The 20,270-nt window shown below is 42.4% G+C and overlaps 1 protein-coding gene across 3 annotated transcripts in view; it reads right to left on the bottom strand.

Annotated features, from left to right (window-relative positions):
• The window catches only part of DNMBP (dynamin binding protein), a 111,659-nt gene that overhangs the window by 37,365 nt on the left and 54,024 nt on the right, over positions 1 to 20,270 (bottom strand). Inside the window, exon 1 of one of the 3 annotated variants that reach the window (XM_059054685.2) lies at positions 10,618 to 11,788. The exons of the other annotated variants lie outside the window; for them this stretch is intronic. Within the exon in view, the coding sequence (XP_058910668.1) occupies positions 10,618 to 11,788 (1,171 nt within the window). Of the gene's footprint in view, positions 1 to 10,617; positions 11,789 to 20,270 lie in introns of those variants that run through there. 3 annotated transcript variants of the gene reach the window in all.

Below are 20,270 nucleotides of genomic sequence, written 5' to 3'. Positions count from 1 at the left end.
TAGCATCTCAAGCCGGTGCTTTCCATCAAATGTCAAGGCCTGTTCTGGGTTGCATGGCTTTTTGATATGAGTGTGGCTGTTTCCTGCACTGTATTTCCATTTTTGATAATAACATTACAGTGATGTCTCAAATTTCGCTCATTAACAGGACCCTCTGCTTATTTTTCTATCCTACTCTAGAAAACCAGATTTTCTTCAGCTTCTATTAGATAGTTTACTTTTATTCCTTCCACTTGTTCTCACAACACTTTATGTATCTTTTAGAACTGTGTACAAAACAAAACAAAAACCAGTTGATCTGAGTTATAATCCTGTTCAAAGTTTTAATTACAAAAATATATGAGAATATTGAATAGAGAGCTACCAAGCAGACTGCTAGGAGATGGGGCAAAGTACAGAAAGCTGAAAAGCCCTCTAAAGCTTTCTTCCGTCTCAGGCAAGTCATTTCATCTGTCTGGTGCTCAGGAACAGCAAACCGAGTGTGGTGAAACTAGGTGGTCTTAGACATAAATTCATGAAACAAGACAATAATACAAAATAGAATGAACTTAAGCATTACGTATTTTGGTTACATTAATTTAAAAAGGGTGAACCCAGTCTTTCAAAATAAGGATTCTTTCCAAGTGTGATCCAATATTTTTAAGGTAAAATCTGATTAAGCCTAGGAAATCAGTTAGTACTACCTTATTTTCTAGCTGAAACCTGGGAAAAAAAACAAAACCTCAATATGAGGGAACATAAATTGGGTTTTCCCCAGGACCCCAGTCATTCATGCTGTACAGGCTTCAGTGAGCTCTCGGCATCCCAATAGTAACTCTGTTCTCCTATACCTCCCCTGGCTTCCATTTCTAGGGACATATGTGGAGATGCTTCTAGATCTTGAGAGGGCAGCAGGCTCAGTGAATTAAGGTACTCAGACTACAAGTCAGAAGATTCGGGATCTAGGCCAGCCTCCATCTTACCTGACATGTTACACAACCTCTCTGGGCTGTTGTTTCCAGGTGTGTATAACAGAGCAGTTGAGCCTCTTTGGTTACTTCCTGGCTCTAAAATCTTATGTACTTTCCTACTCTGTTACTTCACTTACTCCTCTTGGTCTGGTATAACTACACTAGTCTCTAACTAGCTCCACAAGGAGTGTCACTTAGTGTGTCACTTAGTGACTGACCCGGGCAGTTAGTCACTTCCTCTCCCCAAGGTCTGCGCTATTATGGAACATAGCCCAACATATTTTAAGTATTTGTTTCCTTATTATTCCTTGAACATAACAAGCTCAGCTTGTCTCTGTGCTTTTCTGCTTACCTACTGTCCTTTTAGCCCAGTTAGATGAAGGCTTCTCTAGTCCTTGGATTACTCTTTCCTCTAAACTTAACTTATTGAGTAACAACACAAAATAATACTTACTATTTATCTTTTGATGTACATGTTCTGTGCCCTCAAATAGAATATTTCACTGGATAACAAATATTCATTGAGTACCTACTATACGCTATGTAAGGGTCTGGAAACATCACCTTCACTACCATCATGGAGATTAGAGTCTACTGAACTTTTCTGCATACCTAATCTGTACCTAATCTACAGTAGGTAGCACAGCAACCAGCACTTAAGAGAAGGCACCAATTATTATTATCATTTAGAGTGCCCTACACATTGTTCTGCATGATTGTAATGAAAAACACTATGCAAAGATTTTTAAAAATCATTAAATATCCTAATTTTTGTTTGTCTTAAAATACTTAGCTGCCATACCTATGACACTAGGGTAAATAAGGTTTCAATCTTCCCCTGAAGGGCAGAGGATGGAGAGCAGAGGAAACTGAATTCCATATCTCCAAATCACTGAGGAAAGGACTAGAGGAATTCTACAATAATTTTTGTCTAAGTATTGCTGTGAGGTCAATGGTAAGTGGAAGCATCTCCATATTTCAGTAGATGCTAAGATGCACACTTTTTCATACTTTAACATTTCAGAGATGGAAATGTGTTTTCCAATCAATAGCATGTTAATTAAAGTCTTCTAGGGACTTCCCTGGTGGTCCAGTGGGTAAGACTCCACACTCCCAATGCAGGGGGGCAGGGTTCAATCCCTGTTTGGGGAACTAGATCCTGCATGCATGCCGCAACTAAGAGCCCACATGATGCAACTAAGGGCCCACGTGCTGCAAGTAAAAATCCTGCATGCCACAACGAAGATACCGTGTGCCACAACTAAGAAGCCCACGTGCTGCAACTAAGACCCGGGGCAGCCAAAAATAAAAATTAATTAATTATTTTTTAAAAGGAACTAGTTAAAAAAAATAGTCTTCTAATTAGAAGTCTTTTTAAAATTTATTTATTTTTATTAAAAAAAAATTTTTTTTTTCATTTTTGGCCATGCCACTCATCTTGTGGGATCTTAGTTCCCCAACCATGGACCAGAGATTGAACTTGGGCCCTTGGCAGTGAGAGCACTGAGTCCTAACCACTGGACCACTGGGGAATTCCCTCTTTTCTTTCTTTCTAATGCTCCATAAATTATTCAGTGTCTTACAATAGATGGTGTTTTAGATTCAACGAAATGCAATATATTTCATCTGTTTGCCTCCTCTCAGCTTATGATTTGAAGGGGTTTCCTGACACCATGGAATGAGGTCTGTGATCTAGAATCTAGCCCTGCTCCCTGCTGTGCAGCCATGTACACAAATGTGTATCTTCCCACCAGAAATGACTTGCATTGCACTGTCACACCCCTGTGACTTGACAGCCTGATGTTTACACAGTTCGGGCACTTTCTGGTTTCTCAGGAAATATCAAATTGGAAAACTCTGTGGTGTTGGGGTGGGAGTGTCAAGTTTCTGAGCTCCCAGCCCAACATTCCTTTGAAGGCTGGGCCTGCCATGGCACTGCAAGTTAGCTGCTTGGATTCACCCCCGTCCCACTGCTCCACTTCAACATCCTCAGGTCCACAGGAATGATAATGCCCTAGAATACTGCCTCTTCCTATCCTACCTCAATTTCTTGCCTTTCCTGGTTATCTTTTTGCTTTTACAGAGACCTGGGATCTCCCCAGAGCAATATTCCTTTATCGATGACGAAACATTACATAAAAATAATGTAGAGGGCTTCCCTGGTGGCGCAGCGGTTGAGAACCCGCCTGCCGATGCAGGGGACACGGGTTCGCGCCCCGGTCCGGGAGGATCCCACGTGCCGCGGAGCGGCTGGGCCCGTGAGCCATGGCCGCTGAGCCTGCGCGTCCGGAGCCTGTGCTCCGCGGCGGGAGAGGCCACAGCGGCGAGAGGCCCACCTACCGAAAAAAAAAAAAAAAAAAAAAATTAAAAAAAAAAAATAATGTAGGTAACAGCTTGTGGAGAAAGTAGACAGTCTAGCTTACTGAGACTACCACACATGATCCCAGTAGGCAGGACCGCCTTACTTTCTCTAAAGCTTTGATTATCTCCCAACTCTTGACAAAATAGGGCCCTTCATTTATTTCCTTTTGCCTCCACATATTTTCTCATTCCCTCTTCTTTGCTTCCTACCTACTCATCTATCTTCAAACAAGCACTGACACCTGATTTTAAAAAGTAAATACACGAAAACTTTGTTCAACTCTGTGCCCCCCTCAGCCACAGTCACATCTCTTTGATTCTTTCTATGAAAGGTCTTGAAAGAGTGGTCTTCATGCCCTCCCTCTATGACCTCCCTCCCCCATCTAAATCCTTTGCAATTAATTCTGTGTCATCACTATATTCCAGTAATATTGCCTTTTTAGTCAACCGATAACCTCAACAAATCCACGGCATCATCCTTGACTTCCCTGCGGCATCTGAAAGTGTTGGCCATTCTCTCCTACTCTACGCCCTCCGGTTTTCTTCTGCCCTCCCTTAGTGTTGCTGCCCATCTCTCCTCCTCCTGTCCCACGCTGTGGGCGTCCCCTATGCCCAGTTCTCAGACGCTTGTGCTTTCCCCAGCCATTCCCACCCTCAGAGTAGTCATCCACTCACAGTGTCAGTGATCACGTCTCAGAGGGTGAATCACAACGTGCAGGTCCAGCTCTGACTTCTTCCTCAGGTTCTGGTCCAAACTCCCATCTGGTTTGTAAGATTTCAGTACGCTAGCTCTTCCCCACACTGTGTTCCTCTTTGTCACCACAACTCTGCATCTTTGCTCATAGGCTTTCCCCAACTGGGAATTTTCTCCTTGCTTCTCTCTTCCTATCTCAACCTCACTACTCCTTTAAGCTTTAGCTCAAATTCAAACATCTTCCTTATGTCTTTTCCATTAACTCAAGTAAAAACTGAGCTTTTCCTCTACTGATTGTCCATAGCATTAACTGTCTATGCTAGATACTTCTGCACTTCATTTAATTATTCATATTTTTACATTTTGTCTCTTCAACTGATCTATAAACTCCTGTGGGGGGGAAGAGGGGGGAGGTATCCTTCCCTGGATACCCCAATGCTTGGTACAGTGCTAAGTACAAACACTAGTTAATAAACACCTGTTGAACTGCATTCAAAGGGGATATGGGATCTATGTGCTGGTATAGTATGATTGATGATGATGATGATGATAGCAGATCATGTTTATTTAGCATTTACTATATGCCAGGCTCTGTTGCACTATTCTGAATATTTGCACATCTATAAACTCACCTATTCCTCATAATACTATCACGTACGTGCATTACCTGGTTTTGCTGATGAGGAAACTGCAGCATAGAGAGAATAAATAATTTACACAAAGTTACACAGGTATCAGGGCCAAGGTGGGGGAAGGTACCTAACAGTTCTTCTTATTGCAGTTATAAAATTGTATTTGAATCATTTGCTTATATGCTGCTTTCTGTTTAAAACTGTGAGTTCCTGAAGGCAGGCACAAGCCTTACTCATCTTATCCAATGTCTCATTAGGGACACGGCTTGCATTTGGGGCAGAACAATTCTTCACTGTGTAGGATGGTCCTATACCCTGAAGACATTTAGTGTCCCTGGTCCTTGCCTCATAAATGCAAGTAGTCCCCTGCACCCTGCCATTGTGACAACCAAAAGATATCTCCACCCATTTCCAAATGCTGGGGCTGAGCTCGCCAAGCCTCAGAAAGCCTGCTGCCTCCAGAGCCCTCTACATACCAAATCAGCACCATCAACAGTCCCTACAGTTCTGATTTAAGCTAGGAGATTCCCCATCCCAGCCTTCACCACTGCCATTTGGACCACGGATGGATACCTAATCAATGAATGGTTAATTCCTATGATGAGGCCTAACTAAAAAACTCAAGCTGAATCAATTATACTCTCTCCTGGGAATCTGAATTAAGAACTACCAGGCAGATTAGATAGAACAGAGGCAGAAGCTGCAAGAATGCCCCAGAGAGTGTCGGGACAACTACGGTTATGTGCAATCTAATGAAGGAGTAGAAAATATAAGTGGAAGGTGTTGGTCTGTGAGAGAAGACCAAGGCGGAGGCTCAGAGAACAGCAAAAACATCTTGAGGAAAGATGGCCTGTGAGAGGGGGATACAGAGAAAGGGAATAGCTGGTCCACGGGGTACCTGGCGTCAGTCCACTTGTACTAGAACAAGAGCCTTAGCCCTCCTCAGGGTCTTAAGGTCGTTTCTGTCTAAGCAGAACATAATACAGTGTTTGGTACTCAGTTAATCTGTTAGATAAAGATACATGAATGGCTCATGTTCGTTAAAACAGAACCAAATTAGAATAAAAGCTGCAAAAAGGGCTCTGAAAACTGTAAAGCATGTAAATTAAAGTGGTACCACTATTACTACTGATGATGATGAAATGCCACAGTTCATTCTGCTGAACTTTTGTTACTGCCCAGTTAATTCCTAGAAGCAGGTCCCTGGTCTCTGGAGGGGCAGAGACCTCTTGGCACCTGCTGTACTCATGGCTTGTAATCAGCCTATGAAATTAAGAACAATACAAAGCTATGCCTTGGGGACTTCCCTTGTGGTCCAGTGGTTAAGAATCCGCCTTCCAATGCAGGGGATGCGGGTTCAATCCCTGGTCAGGGAACTAAGATCCCACATGCTGTGAGGCAACTAAGCCCCCGTGCTCTGGAGCCCACATTCCACAACTAGAGAGAAGCCTGTGTGCTGCAATGAAAGATCCCACATGCCACAATGAAGATCCCGTGTGCCACATCTAAGACCCAATGTAATCAAATAAATAGTAAATAAATATTTAAAAAAATAAAAGCTAATGTCTTGGATTGACTGGCAGATATTTTATTCCAGTAGTCTGAATACAGACTGTAGCTATAGAGATATATTCACACATACTTGCAATGAAAAGAAACCTTGACTCTGAGAGTCTTAAAAACTTTGAACTATCTGTGTAACACTGGGAAAAGTGCCTTCAAATCTGTGCAGGTTTTTATCTTGGGAGAAAAACAAAACAAGAAGATTTTCTTGCTCCACTGCAATTACTGTCCAAACTTTTAAGAAATCGCTTCTAGAGTAGGCCCTCTGTATCCACAGGTTCTGCATCTGCTGATTCAACCAACTGCAGAGCGAAAATATTTTTAAAATCCAGAAAGTTCCAAAGCAAAACTTGAATTTGCTACACTGGCAACTGTTTACACAGCATTTACAGCCATTTACAGAGTATTAGGTATTATAAGTAATTGAGATGATTTAAAGTATATGGGAGGATATGCATTAGGTTACCTGTAAATACTATGCCATTTTATCGAAGAGACTTGAGCATATGTGGATTTTGGTATCTGCAAGGGTGTGAGGGTGGAGGTAGGGTGCTGGTCTTGGAACCAACCCCTCGAAGATACAGATACCAAGAGATGACTATATATCCCTTATCACCACTTCCCTCCTAAACCCCCCGTAATATGCCCTGCGTCTCTGCTGCTCCTATTCCTCACCTCATGTCCCCAGTGCAAAGGTCTTTACTCAGAACACATCCTCTCATAGCTTTGCCGCATGTAACATAGTTGAACCCACTCCATTCGAAGCCTTTCTCTGGCTCCCCTAACACAATACTTTTCTGTTCTTCTAAGTTCATTTATGTGAAATGAACCTAAACCTGCACTTTTGGATTTAACTGTGGCGCTGTAGTAAAAGCACTGGTCTGGGCATCAAGAGACCCAGTTTCCATTCCTGGTCTAAGGATCAACCAGTTACAATGGCCACACGGTTCAACTTCTCTGAGCTCTGTCTCTTCATTTATAAACTGAGTGAGTTGGATTTAAGTATTTTTTCAGACTGTGATTCACATTTTACATTGTGGTTCAGTAGATACATACATACATTTATCTAATCCATGTATGTATGTATATATACACACACTCAGAAGTATTACATGCTTACTTTTACTACATGAGATGTATTTGAAATTTTCTATTCATTTCTAATTTATTTTTCAAAAATTGCTAGTTGTAACCCACTAAATAGACTTCAAAACCCAATCACAGGTGGTTACCCACATGTATAAAATACTGGACTTGTTGAAATGTCAGGTTCCTTCTAGTAATAATATAAGAGGATTTTGTGCTGTAGCCTTCCAACCTTGAACCATTAGCCATAACTCACATCTGAATTCCAGCTTCCTATTTCTCTCTGTAAGAGTTCTTCATTTAGATATCTTAATATCACTTAAATTAACCTAGTTAACATGGAATTTGAACACCCCTTCCCATCATAACTATTTATGTTATTAGCAAGTGTAAAATCCTAGTGTTGACTTTTGGTCTAGTAATGGTAGAGTAACCTACATTGCACTAATCTCCCTATGGAAAATTATTAGCAACTCTGGACAAGATTTAAAAAAAAAAAAAAAAAAAAAACTGCGTGAAGACCCTAGAAAGCCACCAAAAGCAGCCAGAAACTGGAGGGGATACTACTCGAAACATGGATACAAAACTAGGTAAGATCCCTATTTACCTGATACCTCCTCCCCCTACCCCAAGGCAATCCCTAGTCTTTCAGCATGCTGGAGAATAAAGCAAAACTGAGCGCCAACAAGTGGTAATCTTACTGGGCTGCAGAGTCAAAAAGGTTCTAGGGCTCTGAAGTGGCTTGATGTTAAGGGAGAAATCCTGCAAAAGAGGAAGCTGCAGAGAGGACAGCCCCAAAATCTATGCAGAAATTCCCTTCAAATCCTTGAACTGTGCATGCAGTGATGAGACTCCAGGGAACCCAGCAGAAAGTGATAACAGCTGGAGGCTAAAGAGCTCGGCAGATATTCACAACTCTCTGCAGCTGGGAAGACAGTTTGAAATCTGAGTCCCTTCAAATCAGGAAGTTCAATAAATATGTCCAGTGTTTCACTTAGAAACCTCTGCAGAGCTGCACCTTAGCAGTAAGGTCTACCTCCCAGGACGATGAGCCACACCCTAGGACTAAGGGCAAAACCATAACAAACTTGCCCTAACAAAAATCTAAGCTTGAGGCCTTCACAGGAGAAACTGATAAGACAGGTGAGGGGAAGGAAAAACCCTGGCAGAACAACTTGGTTTCTAGCCTGGGAGACGGTCGAGGAGCAGGCACTGAACAGCGCTTTGTCTCTCAGGTGCAGCAGGTGGAGGGTGGGCAAGAGTGGGAGAGAGGAAGGCACGGGCATTCCACTTGGATAATGACACCTGCAAACACAGGCTTCGAGGGCAGATGTCTGTCCAGTTTGGTGGTGGGGGGGGGGGGTGTCCGTCTGGATCTCAGCAGGGCGGGCACCATGCAGTGACAGTCGGGGTAGGACAAGGACTTGTAAGGGGGAAGAGAGGTGGGTAGATAAAAGATGAAGAAATCATAACTTATGAGCACCTATGTTCCAGACGTGATTAAGTGTTTTATTTATATTATCTCACTATGAGACAGGTATGATCATCTTCATTTTACAGATAAGAAATCCAAAGCTAGGAGAAGCTAAGTAATTCGTCTAAAGTTACACTAGTAGTAAATGGTGGAGCTGAGATGTGAATTCAAGGCAGAAGACCAACTCCAAAGCTTGTTTCCTTTCTGTAATCAACTGTTGTAACTGTGTAACTTTCAGGAAGGGCAGTGGCACATGTGCTGTAAAACAGCTAGCAAAGAACATTAGAAAACAAAAAGATCTCTGGGACAGACTAAGATTTTGTTACAAGTCAAGGAGGATATTAGCGGTATAAAAAGGGGTGTCAATATGAATATACTATCAAAAGCTAGTTAAGTCCTCAAGTAGAGAGAGAGTTGTAAAAATGGAAATGGTATAAGGTGGAACTGAGCCGATTTCAGAGAGCTCATAGGGCATATTACGACACTCCAGAGAGAAGGGTTTGACTCCTAAGTCAAACAGAATAAACACAATTAGGAGGCTTAATACAATAAGGAACTAAAGATAGGAAATAAAGTTCATCTAAGGAATGGCTGTGGGGGAAGGGAAAAAGAACGATGCAAAAACTAACCTAAGGAATCACAGAATCAGATCTTTTTTTTGAGCTGGAAGGAGTTTAGAAGTCAACCAATCTCTATCATTTCAGAGCAAAAATACACCTAGGAAAAAACACCTAGCTGCTAAATATCTCAGCCTCCCAACTAAAGCCGGGTTTCATTTTTATCTTTATAAATACAGGTAGAAAGACTGCTTTGTCCAAAATGGTGCCCTGGAAATTCAAGTTAAGTCAAGCCTGTGTCGAAAGACCACTGGATAAACCACTGGCAGTTCCAGGATCACACCAGGGACTTACGTTTTCAGTGGCCCCCACCACAAATCTAACCGGTGGGCGTATTCTGAAGGAGACCTGGATGAGAAAGCTTCACTTGGGAGGAAGGTGTGACATGGGTTTTCCAGAGCGTTCACATTTTCTGACTCTAATCCTTCTCCTCTCATCATACGCTAGACTCCCCCCTAAACTGGCCAAAACCAGAAAGTCTGCTCGGCATGAGTATAACACATGTTAAAAAAAAAAAATTAAAGATTTAACAGGAACAGCAACAAAATACAATAAACATAGTTCATTTGAGACCTGGAGAAGACAAACTGGCAAGAAAGAAAGAACCTCTAATGATAAAAGACTCTTAATATCCCCATTTTACCGATACCTTAGTTAAAGCTCAGTGAGATGAAGCCATCTGAATACATAACATGCACAAAGCACCATGAAGAATATAAATAATCTTCTCATTTCCACAAGGGTTTTAGTGCTCACCATTCACTTAAGATTCCTGAATGTCAAGGAATGAACAAACTATAAAACAAGTCTTCTTTCCCCCTAATGTCTAAAGTGCAGGGATTGAGAGAAAGAACACGCCAGGAAAATAAATTTTCACTTGGTGCCCTGGTAAAGAACTTGCCATCTCCATAAGACAAAGAAAAGATAATAAAGTAAAAAAGGAAAGATACCTGGGATTAGAGACCCTGCCAAAAACCAAGAAAGGTAAAGGAGAGTTCCCATGACAACAGTCTGATTTTGAAAGCCGTGTCGCAAATTTACAGCACTACGCACGCTCTCGCTCTGTGACATGCCACCCAGAAGAATTAAATCTCTAAGGCTGTTCTCACTCAATATACACTTAAGAATTTGGGGGGCCAGGTTCCTTAAGTATACAAATGTACCCAGTACCTGGTAGAACCATCACCCCTTTTATCTATTCCCAGGTCTTATCCTCTAAGAAGACTGGCTGAGTTCATACCTTGGGCTCTCTTCCTGTTTTGCACAAATTCTGAGCATCTCAGGGTGCTGGGTGCTGTGCTGCGGAAGCGGCTATTCCTTTTCCAAGTCTCCGGGCCATTTAATTTTCTCTCTTCCTCTAAATGCCAGCTATTCTTCTCTAATGAAGTGCCCCAAGGAACGCCACGATGATGTTCTCCTTGGTTCCCCGTGGTCCACTGATTCCGCAGACCCTCCGGGATGACCCCTCTGCTCCCAGGTGCCGTCATTCCTAGTCTGTCAATGCCATTACACTCCAAAGTCTTCATTTGGTGGAGAGAATCTGTTCCTCTGTAATTCTGAAATTTATATTCACAGTTTGCAAATAGAGTATCAGAGCCTCTATTCTCCGTATCAAAATTACTCTGATCCCCGGCACGAGTCTTCACTTTGAGATCGATTTTATCATTTTGATAAACATTCCTGTCCCTGTCACAGTATTTGACAAATTCATTACCTTCATTGACACCATTCAAGTCTGGGAAGTCCGCAGACTGACCATTAGTATAATTCCCAGGAACATGATATAAGTCATTGAGGTCTCTATAATAAAAATTAGTTTCGTTACAATCCTCAAGATTGTAATTAAAATTCCTGCGGTCTATATGCCGGTTTTGAGATTGACCAAAATTCTCCACAGAATCATCCAAACCCCTGTAGCCAGTCCATTGTCCAGTTTCTTTAGAGTCCTCAGGATTACGACTCAGATTCTTACGATTTACGCAGCCATTCGTCTCCCCATATCCTCCAGCTTTCCAGGTTACATCTGGGCTTCCTGCAAACCAATCATCCTTAGTCGCAGGGTTCGGATTCCCATAATCTATGTTTTCTGAATTCTTATAATCATTACAGCCTGGAGTCACACTTCCGTGGTACATACAGCCCTTTCTACTTTCCTTTGCTTCCTCATTGTCCATATAGCTTGGTTCACTCTGCTCAAAATCCCAGTATCCACAATGCCTTTTTCTGTAGGGTTGATTATTCTGCCCTGTGGTCTGGTATCTGGAATCTAAGTCACCTTCTCTGTAAAGTCCATCCAGCGCTGTAAGGTCCCTTTTCTGTAGACTCCTGCAGTCTTCATACTCCCAGCTGGAGCTCCAGTGCCCTCTCTCCTCCAGTTCTCTTTCTGTCCTCATCTCACGGGTTTCACACATATTCACTGCGCTCAAAGACACACGCTTTATCGCTCTCTTCCATGGGCATGGGTTGAACTGAGATGTGCACAGGTGCAGTGTAGCCTAAGGCTGAATCTGTCCTTCTTAAAGTGTCTTAAAATGTCTCCCAAAGCATTTTAAACGTTCTTCTTGCTACTCCAGTTGGAGCACGGGGAGATGTGAGGTTATTTCTACCTCAGGATCCAATCAGTGAGCTGCTCTATCTTTCCCCAGGGAGCCCAGAAGGTAATTAGTAACTAGCGTTCATGTGATTGGAGTTGGCAGCTTTGTTCGGTGTTTCCCTCAAGCTGGTCAAACTGGCTTGGCTGCTTTATGAGCTAAAGGTAAGAAGCATTTTTTTTTGCAGAAAAAGCAGAGTGAAAGAGGAACAGCCCCCTTTAAAAGCCCGAGGTAAGATCATGTAACAGTCTCATCTGCCTCTTTAATCCTTTAGTCATCAATCAGGGGTATGAATAAATGCTTTCATGTGCAGCTCAAAGGGGACCTCCACTACCTGTCCTCCGAGTTTGGCTGTCTACTCTCCTTGGACATCTGAAACTCTTCGGGACTCCCTTCCCTTTAGTTAGAGGCAGGACTCTTCCGCCTTTGAGAGCTTTGCTTTTATGGGATTCAGGTTACCTGTTAGTGCATACTTAAATCACAAGCTGTTCAAGCTCCTGTCTGCAGACACACTGGTTTATCCCACTCAGGAAAGAAAAAGTACGTCTTTTATTCTGATCTGGTGTATGAGGAATTTTATAGTGTAAAAACTCTTTCCCAGAGGAACACAGTTATGTATGCTTTCACACTTTCCTTGATCCTTGTCATGCCAGAGAAGCATCAAAACCATTCATCTCCTAAATCTCTTTTCCATCTAATTCATATAGCATATTTAGGAACTGGAGAATGAGGCTGGAAATCAGAAAGGTGGGTATAAAAATACCATTTTGAATTCATCAAACATTAGATTATTTTATGTGAAGCACTGTGGAAGAGAAAAGGATGAAGTTGGTCTCTGTCTCTTACGATGCAGGAGCAACACACTACAAAGTAAGATTGCCTGTGAAAAGTGCTGTAACACAAATGGCAATGGCAACGAAGCAGAAGTCCCTGGTGGGACAACTGGAGGTTTCACGGAAGTGGTAGCATTTGAGCTGTGCCTTCAAGCATAAGCAGGGTTTCCAAAGACTTGCCACATATGGAGAACTAGGTAATGGGGAACGCTCTCAAGAATACATGTGGAAAAAGTAACAGGGATCATGCTGGAGGGGTAGGTTGCAGCAGATCCCAAGGGACTCGAACGCCACTTATTTTATTCAATGGATAATAAAGAGTCACTGAAGGTTTCTGAATAGGGGTGTGACATGCTAAGAGAGTCTTCAGTAAGCTTACTCTTTTAGCTATCTGGTCATCTATCAAGTATCCTTGAACTTTTATCTAATCCCTATTTGTGAAACAATGTAACGTACCCTAAGGAGACCAGGGTTACATGCTTTGTCAATAATGAGATGTTTACTCTTGGGTAAACCACTTATTCTCTCTGGGACTCAACGGACCGGACCGTCTATAAAATGAGGCAGCTGGCCTCAATGACATCTTTGATTCCTTCAGCTTTAAAAATCCATGCTTCTATTTTCCTCGCAACTCCTTTTTCCCTTCCTCAAATACCTCATGTGCTGCCACACACCTTTTAGGTTCTACACTAATAGTTGCTGAAGGAACCTCTAGATTGTTAAATCTGATTTTCATGCAAAGGTTTTTGTTCCATAGTTCTGTTGCAGTAGTAGCAACAGCCCTGGCACCTGCCGTGTTGTCAAGTGTGTATTAAGTGCCAGGATCAGGATGAGGGGCTGGGAAGCTGATATAAATGTTTTTTGATCTTCACTAACTGTAAGGAGGATATTATATTATCTTTATTTTACCACAGATAAAGAATCTCTGAGACTTGGAAAAACCTGTCCAAGATCACATAAACTGGTACAAGGAGGGGCCATAATTTGAACCCGGATCTGTCTGACTTCACAGCACTAGACTCAGAGGAGTATCTCAAAAACGCAGGAGAGACTTAATTTCCCTCAAACCAAGTAAACAAACAAGTACGCTCTATCATGGTCTAATTCAGGGGTGGACCACTGCCGAGGCAAGTGGCAAGTGTGCACACACCTCGCTCGCCCCGCACTGCCACTCCCTTTGTCTCCAGTCCTGGCCTACTTCACCTGCCCCAGTGCTGACCCTCGCCACCCAACTGCGATGAGCGCTTGTACCAGCACAGTAACAGAAAGACTGTCCAGTATAGACTGGCTCAATAATCTAGAACCTACTGCCTAAGCCCAATAAAGACTGTGACTTGGTTCACAAACCAATAGGATGACAACCTAATTTGGGAGGACAGCTTTGACTATGAGTTATACAGAGGAACAGTGTAAAAGAGGGCACATGGGAGGAGGAATTAGAACAGCTAGCTTCTAGAAGTTCAATTTCTGCTAATAGCCAGTTTGTAGCTATGCTTAACTTCTCTGGCTGTCAGTTTTCTTATGTGTAAAATGAAGAAGTTAACAGTATCTCTGCCACTTTAAATCTAAAATTCTACAATCTTATTTATTTCTAAGTTAAAAGTAAAGATTTACCTTTCCCTGTTTTGGAAAACAGAGTTTCCTTTGGCAACTTAAAGTCTTTGATAAAGCTAGCATGATAAGAAACACCAAGTAAATCGACCAACAGATAAAAAGAGGATCAATTACAGGTAAGAAGGATACTAGTTATAAAACAATCCAGAAGTAGAGGTTACACAAAGGTGAAAAGAAATGATCTTTGGATGAGTGGAGAGTGAATAGCTGGTTATAATATGGAGCCCCCCTCTCCCCACTTCACCCCCTCTTCTCTTTTTCTAAGCCCTACTGCCTGTGGGACTTTAAAGATATAGCCTGTATAAAAATGTAAACTGCCTCAGGTTTGGCCTCATTACTGAGACCCAGAACTAATCAAAAGCTGTGAATGGGTTTCTCTTTTCATGTGATAAATCTGTGTGCAAAGAAATGTGGCCCAAGGGAACGAGGACGATAAAGGAGAAATAACTTTCCTATTTTTCTCAGTCCCAGTCCTACTGGTGAAATACAACTTTGTAGATAGCTATCTTCCCTTTCACTTGATACAACGGTCACATTCCACAGGCCCTCTTCAAAAGCCCTGAGCAGCGGGCTTCCCTGGTGGCGCAGTGGTTGAGAATCTGCCTGCCAATGCAGGGGACACGGGTTTGAGCCCTGGTCTGGGAAGATCCCACATGCCACGGAGCAACTGGGCCTGTGAGCCACAACTACTGAACCTGCGAGTCTGGAGCCTGTGCTCTGCAACGAGAGGCCGCGACAGTGAGAGGCCCGCGCACCACGATGAAGAATGGCCCCCACTTGCTACAACCAGAGATAGCCCTCGCACAGAAACGAAGACACAACACAGCCAAAAATAAATAAATAAATAAATAAAATACATAGCCAAAAATTAAATAAAATAGACATTAAAAAAAAAAAAAAAAGCCCTGAGCAGCACTTTGCCATGATGTTTGTTACTTGTTACTATAGGGGGTGATAGCTACAATCACCATCCATGGATAGAAATTCTCCAAACATAATGCTAGAAGTGAAGGTGGGGCAGCAGAATTTGAAGGATGAGAGAAAAGAGGCAGAAAGTAGAGGAAAGGTAAAGGAACAAAAGGGAGGAGACAGTAAAAAAAAAAAAAAAATCTAGTAAGAACAGGTAATTACTTAAACTTTTCACAGTATCTCTGTAACTGCCCATGTGGTTCCTCCAGCCTGATGATCAACTCCTCCTCACGTTCTAAGACTGCCCCAATGACGCTCTCTGATTCCCATAGTTCCTGCTATTTTCCAGAGCACCATGCAAATATCCCTCTCATCTTACCTGTTACTTTATTATACTTGTTTACCTCCTTTTATTACACTGAAAGCTTGAGGGCAAGGACCATGTCCAATCTCCAGCACAGCTCTGTACGTGGGGCACAAGAGGTACTCCCATGTTTAATGAGTTGATGGTGGTCATATTTACTGGGCACATGCTAGATGCGAGGCAGAGGGCAGGAGAGCTTACAAGTTAAAAGCAAAGGCTGTGCTTTTTTTGAATCCTGACTCTGCCACTACCTAGCTGTATAATCTTGGGAAAGTTACTTAAGCTCTCTAAGCCTGTTTCTTCATCTTTACACCATCAAATCTACCATCCTACCAGCATCTGTACCCATCTGCTCTGCTTTCCCTCTTGTTAGAATGGAAGAACTGTCTCTGCTCTGCTAACAGGCCAATCTCTCTCTCTGTTGGTTCACTGATCCACTCCCTCCTGACCCCTCAAAGACTTTGTTTCGGCAATTAGGCCCTCCCTCTCCTGCTCTTCAGTGTGCCCACTCTAACCATCAGTCTCATGAGCCTATGAATGTTTCCCCTCTTTTTAAAAATTTTATTTATTTTTGGCTGCATTGGGTCTTCGTTGCTACACACGGGCTTTCTCTAGTTGCGGTGAGCGGGGGCTACTCTTTGTTGTGGTGCGCGGGCTTCTCATTGCAGTGGCTTCTCTTGCTGTGGAGCATGGGCTCTAGGAATGCAGGCTTCAATAGTTGTGGCACGCGGGCTTAGTTGCTCTGTGGCATGTGGGATCTTCCCGGACCAGGGCTCAAACCCGTGTCCCCTGCATTGGCAGGATTCTTTTTATTTATTTATTTTTTATTATTATTATTATTTTTTCTGCTATGCGGGCCTCTCACTGCTGTGGCCTCTCCTGTTGCGGAGCACAGGATCCGGACGCGCAGGCCCAGCGGCCATGGCTCACAGGCCCAGCCGCTCCGAGGCATGTGGGATCTTCCCGGACGGGGCACGAACCCGTATCCCCTGGCAGGATTCTTAACTGCTGTGCCACCAGGGAAGTCCTGTTTCCCATCTTACAAACAACTTCTGCTTTGAAAGACTTGAGCAAGTCAAATACTCAATGCCTCTATTTCCTTACCTCTCACTCTATCTTTAATCCATTCCAATAAATCTTTTATCTGTTTGTTATCACTTTACTGAAACTGCCCTTGACAAGGTCATCCAATCCAATGGTCATTTCTGAGACTTTCTCTTACTTGGCCTCTCAGTAGCTTTTGGACACAGTCACTTTCTCTTTCTTGAAGCTCTTCCTTCACTTGACTGGCTGCTCCTTTTCCTTTGCTAGTTCATTTCCCTTGTCTTCCACATTCCTTAACATTGGCTGCCCCAGGTCTTTTCCTTTGTACCCAGTTACCTAGCACACAGAAGGAATTCAAGAAATTCCTTGACTAGGAATGTGGTTTCCACTCTTAGTGCAGCTGCCTCTCGGCCTAAGGGTTAATTAGGAGGAGTTGTAAAGAAGACCCTATCATTAAGGTTAAAGTAACTAGAGGGATCTCAATATAGCAACAGCCTCCAGCTAAGTGGAAAGAGGGTCTGGAAATGAGGGAGAAGACAGATACTTAAGATCAAAAAGTAAGTTCCCCAGTAAAGGAAGAGACTATGGACTAATGAAAAGACAACTGACTGGGATAGGGGAAGGCAGAAACACAGAGAAGAGTCTGAGAGCACTATTAAAAAAAAAAAAATACTGGAATACAGGAAAATAAGAGGTGTTGGGGGGATCTGATATACTTTGAAGGATGTAAATGTTCTAAATGGACAGGGCTGTGAGAAGCATTCAAGATGTTTTAGAGTTTAAACCTTATGATGAACTTAAAGGTGAGTTAAGGTGAGCGTTCAAATAGAGAAACTGGAAACCGTGAGCAGCTTGGGGATGTTACTAGTATGAATGAGTAATCACTCTGGAAACTTAAGAAACTTCACGATAAGCCAACAGTCAAAAGTGTATCTGTGACGAAGGATTAAATATTTAAAATATATATATGTCAACACATACATATATGCTCTTAAATCCACAGATATATGTAATTTAGCAAATAGTTTTCAACCAATGAGAGTACTAAAAATATTACTGTTGGCATAAATTATTTTGGAAGTTAAGTTGGCAAGAGTCAGTTGGGATCCTTCCACCTTGAGCACTTGTAGATCTGAGTTTTCCAACTGTTGCTTCCTACTACCCACTCTCAGAGGTCAAGCAATCCCTCCTTAAGTCAAAACACGCTGGCACTTCACTGTGGCACAGTGAGAATGTATATAAAGCTGTACAGTGAAACCCACCTGAATCTGAATCCTGGCTCTCCCACTAACCAACTGTGAGACTTTGGGCAAACCTCAGTTTTCTCATCTGTCAGATGTGGACAATTTTGGGAACTGGAAAAAGTGTATAAAAGCTCCTAGCACATTGGTTGACAAAGTATAAGCACTCAATTATTTATAATTGCTGTCATCATCCTACTCTTTCAATTCCTATCTTCCAGACAGCTCACTCCCTGGGCCTCTTCTCTTTTTCTCTATCTATACTTTTTTTGTTTTTTTTAAGTAATCTCATTAAATGTCATGACTTAAAATAATGTCTATGTGCTGAAAGAATTTATGTCTATGTGCTGTCAAAATTCATTTGTCCCAAATTTATGTCTCCAGGCCTCACTCCTCTGAACTCTGGCCTGTGTATCAAATTGTGCAGTTGACCTCTACCCCGTCTCACCTCCCCCACCAACCAGCGTCTCCTGCGCTCTTCACCATTAATTGAGAAATTACTGGCAACTCCAGTCCTTCCAGTTGCTCAATCTCAGGGTCATCCTCATCTGTTTCACCTCACATCCAATCCACCAGCAAGTCCTACTGGCTCCAACTCAAATATACCTTATATATGATGCTCAAAATAACTGAGCACTTCTCCTCAACCCCTTCTGCCATCCTGGTGCAAGCTACCATCACCTCTTGCCTGGATCATTACAGTAGCCCCCCAACTGGTCTCTCTGCCTCTGCACTTCTGTCTTTTCTCAATGCCGCAGCCAGAGTGACTCTGTAAAGTTCTAAGTCAGATCATATTGCTCCCCTGCTCAGAACCTTCCTGGGGCTTCTCGTCTTACTCCGAATGATGGGCTACAAAGCCCATGCCTTTGCTCGAGTTGAACTGGCCTCCTTGCTATTCCTCAAACAACAGGCACACTCTTATACTTGCTGTTCTACCAGCCCCAAATAATCTCCCCCACCCCCCAAAATGGCTTGGCTGGCTTCCTACAATCATTCAGATCTTCACTCAAAAGTCACTTCCCTGATTCCATAGGTTCTTTTGCCTCCTAATAACATGCATATATTTACTTATTTTACTTATTGTTTGATCGCTGCTGTAACTCTAGAATGCTGCCTGGAATATAGCAGGAGTTCAACAGTATTTATTGAATAAATGACTGCCCCAGAGTTTTTCATCTTTGGGGTCTTGCTACATCTGGTAAAGTGAACAGTAGTAGTCAACATACTCAGGTAGCCAGTGGCAGCAGGAATGCCTGTGGCTGAGGCAGGAGGCTAGCTAGAGGCAGGTCCTTTCACTACGTGCTGCAAAGCCTGGGTGAAATCTGAAACCCATACTTGAAGTCCCTGGAGCTATTCCAGTTTCTCCAACCCTCCGCCTAGAGCTGAGGTGAAGAAATGTTCACAAAGCCACACTACAAACTGCAAAGACTAGTGAGTCACGGGCTAATTATAAGTTAACCAATCCTAGCTACGTTTCTTGACATACATTAAACCCTGTCTCCTAAAAGGAAAGCTAGCTTCTGTCCTGAATCAAATTGGACTCTGAATGGCCTCTGACTATGGTTGCTGTTTTATGGATTTATACCAAGATAAAATCCATTACAAGTAACTGAGCTAATTTTACTGAGCCAACACCCTGAACTAGATGTTACAAAAGCTAAGGATATTGGGTTTTTTCTTATGTACTGACAAATTAGAAAGAAAAATCATTATTTCTTTTACATGAACTTTTATATCTTGAAAGACCACAAAACGTTTTACCTTTTAAACTCTATTACCTTTTACTAGTTTGGGAAAGAATTCTTACACCTGAGGCATTCCAAGGAGTCTTCAGAATAATAAATTGCTACTGGATGTAGAAAAACTATACTTTCAATTTTTAAAAATCTGTCTGAAATATTATGTATCACTTCAGTGTAAAGATGTTATTATTCCATATCAGTCATTCTCCAACTGGTTAACCTAATGGCTCTCTTTAGTGGACCTTAGATCTCACCCAATATCTTGGTGAAAACGTTACTTTCCTGAAAAACATATTCTGATTTGATGTGCAACAGTCATTTAAAATTCAAATTAAAAATTACCCTGAGAGTCTCTGGTCAACCTTCTTCCTGATATTACCTTAAGGGGAGACGTTTAGGAGCAAGGTTCCTTATGCAGGAGAGGCTGACTCTACAATTTACCAACCACTGCACTGATTTAGAACAACAGGGTCTTGGCCCACACGGAAATTAACTATGGCCATAATTCAAAGGCAGCAAGACAGAGAGACAGTGTGATTAAATACAGAGGTCAAT

The sequence above is a fragment of the Kogia breviceps genome, chromosome 2 (genome assembly GCF_026419965.1).
Source record: "Kogia breviceps isolate mKogBre1 chromosome 2, mKogBre1 haplotype 1, whole genome shotgun sequence".
Lineage (NCBI taxonomy): Eukaryota > Metazoa > Chordata > Mammalia > Artiodactyla > Physeteridae > Kogia > Kogia breviceps.
The sequence above is the reverse complement of the archived record's forward strand: the minus strand, read 5'-3'. Positions and strand labels throughout refer to the sequence as shown.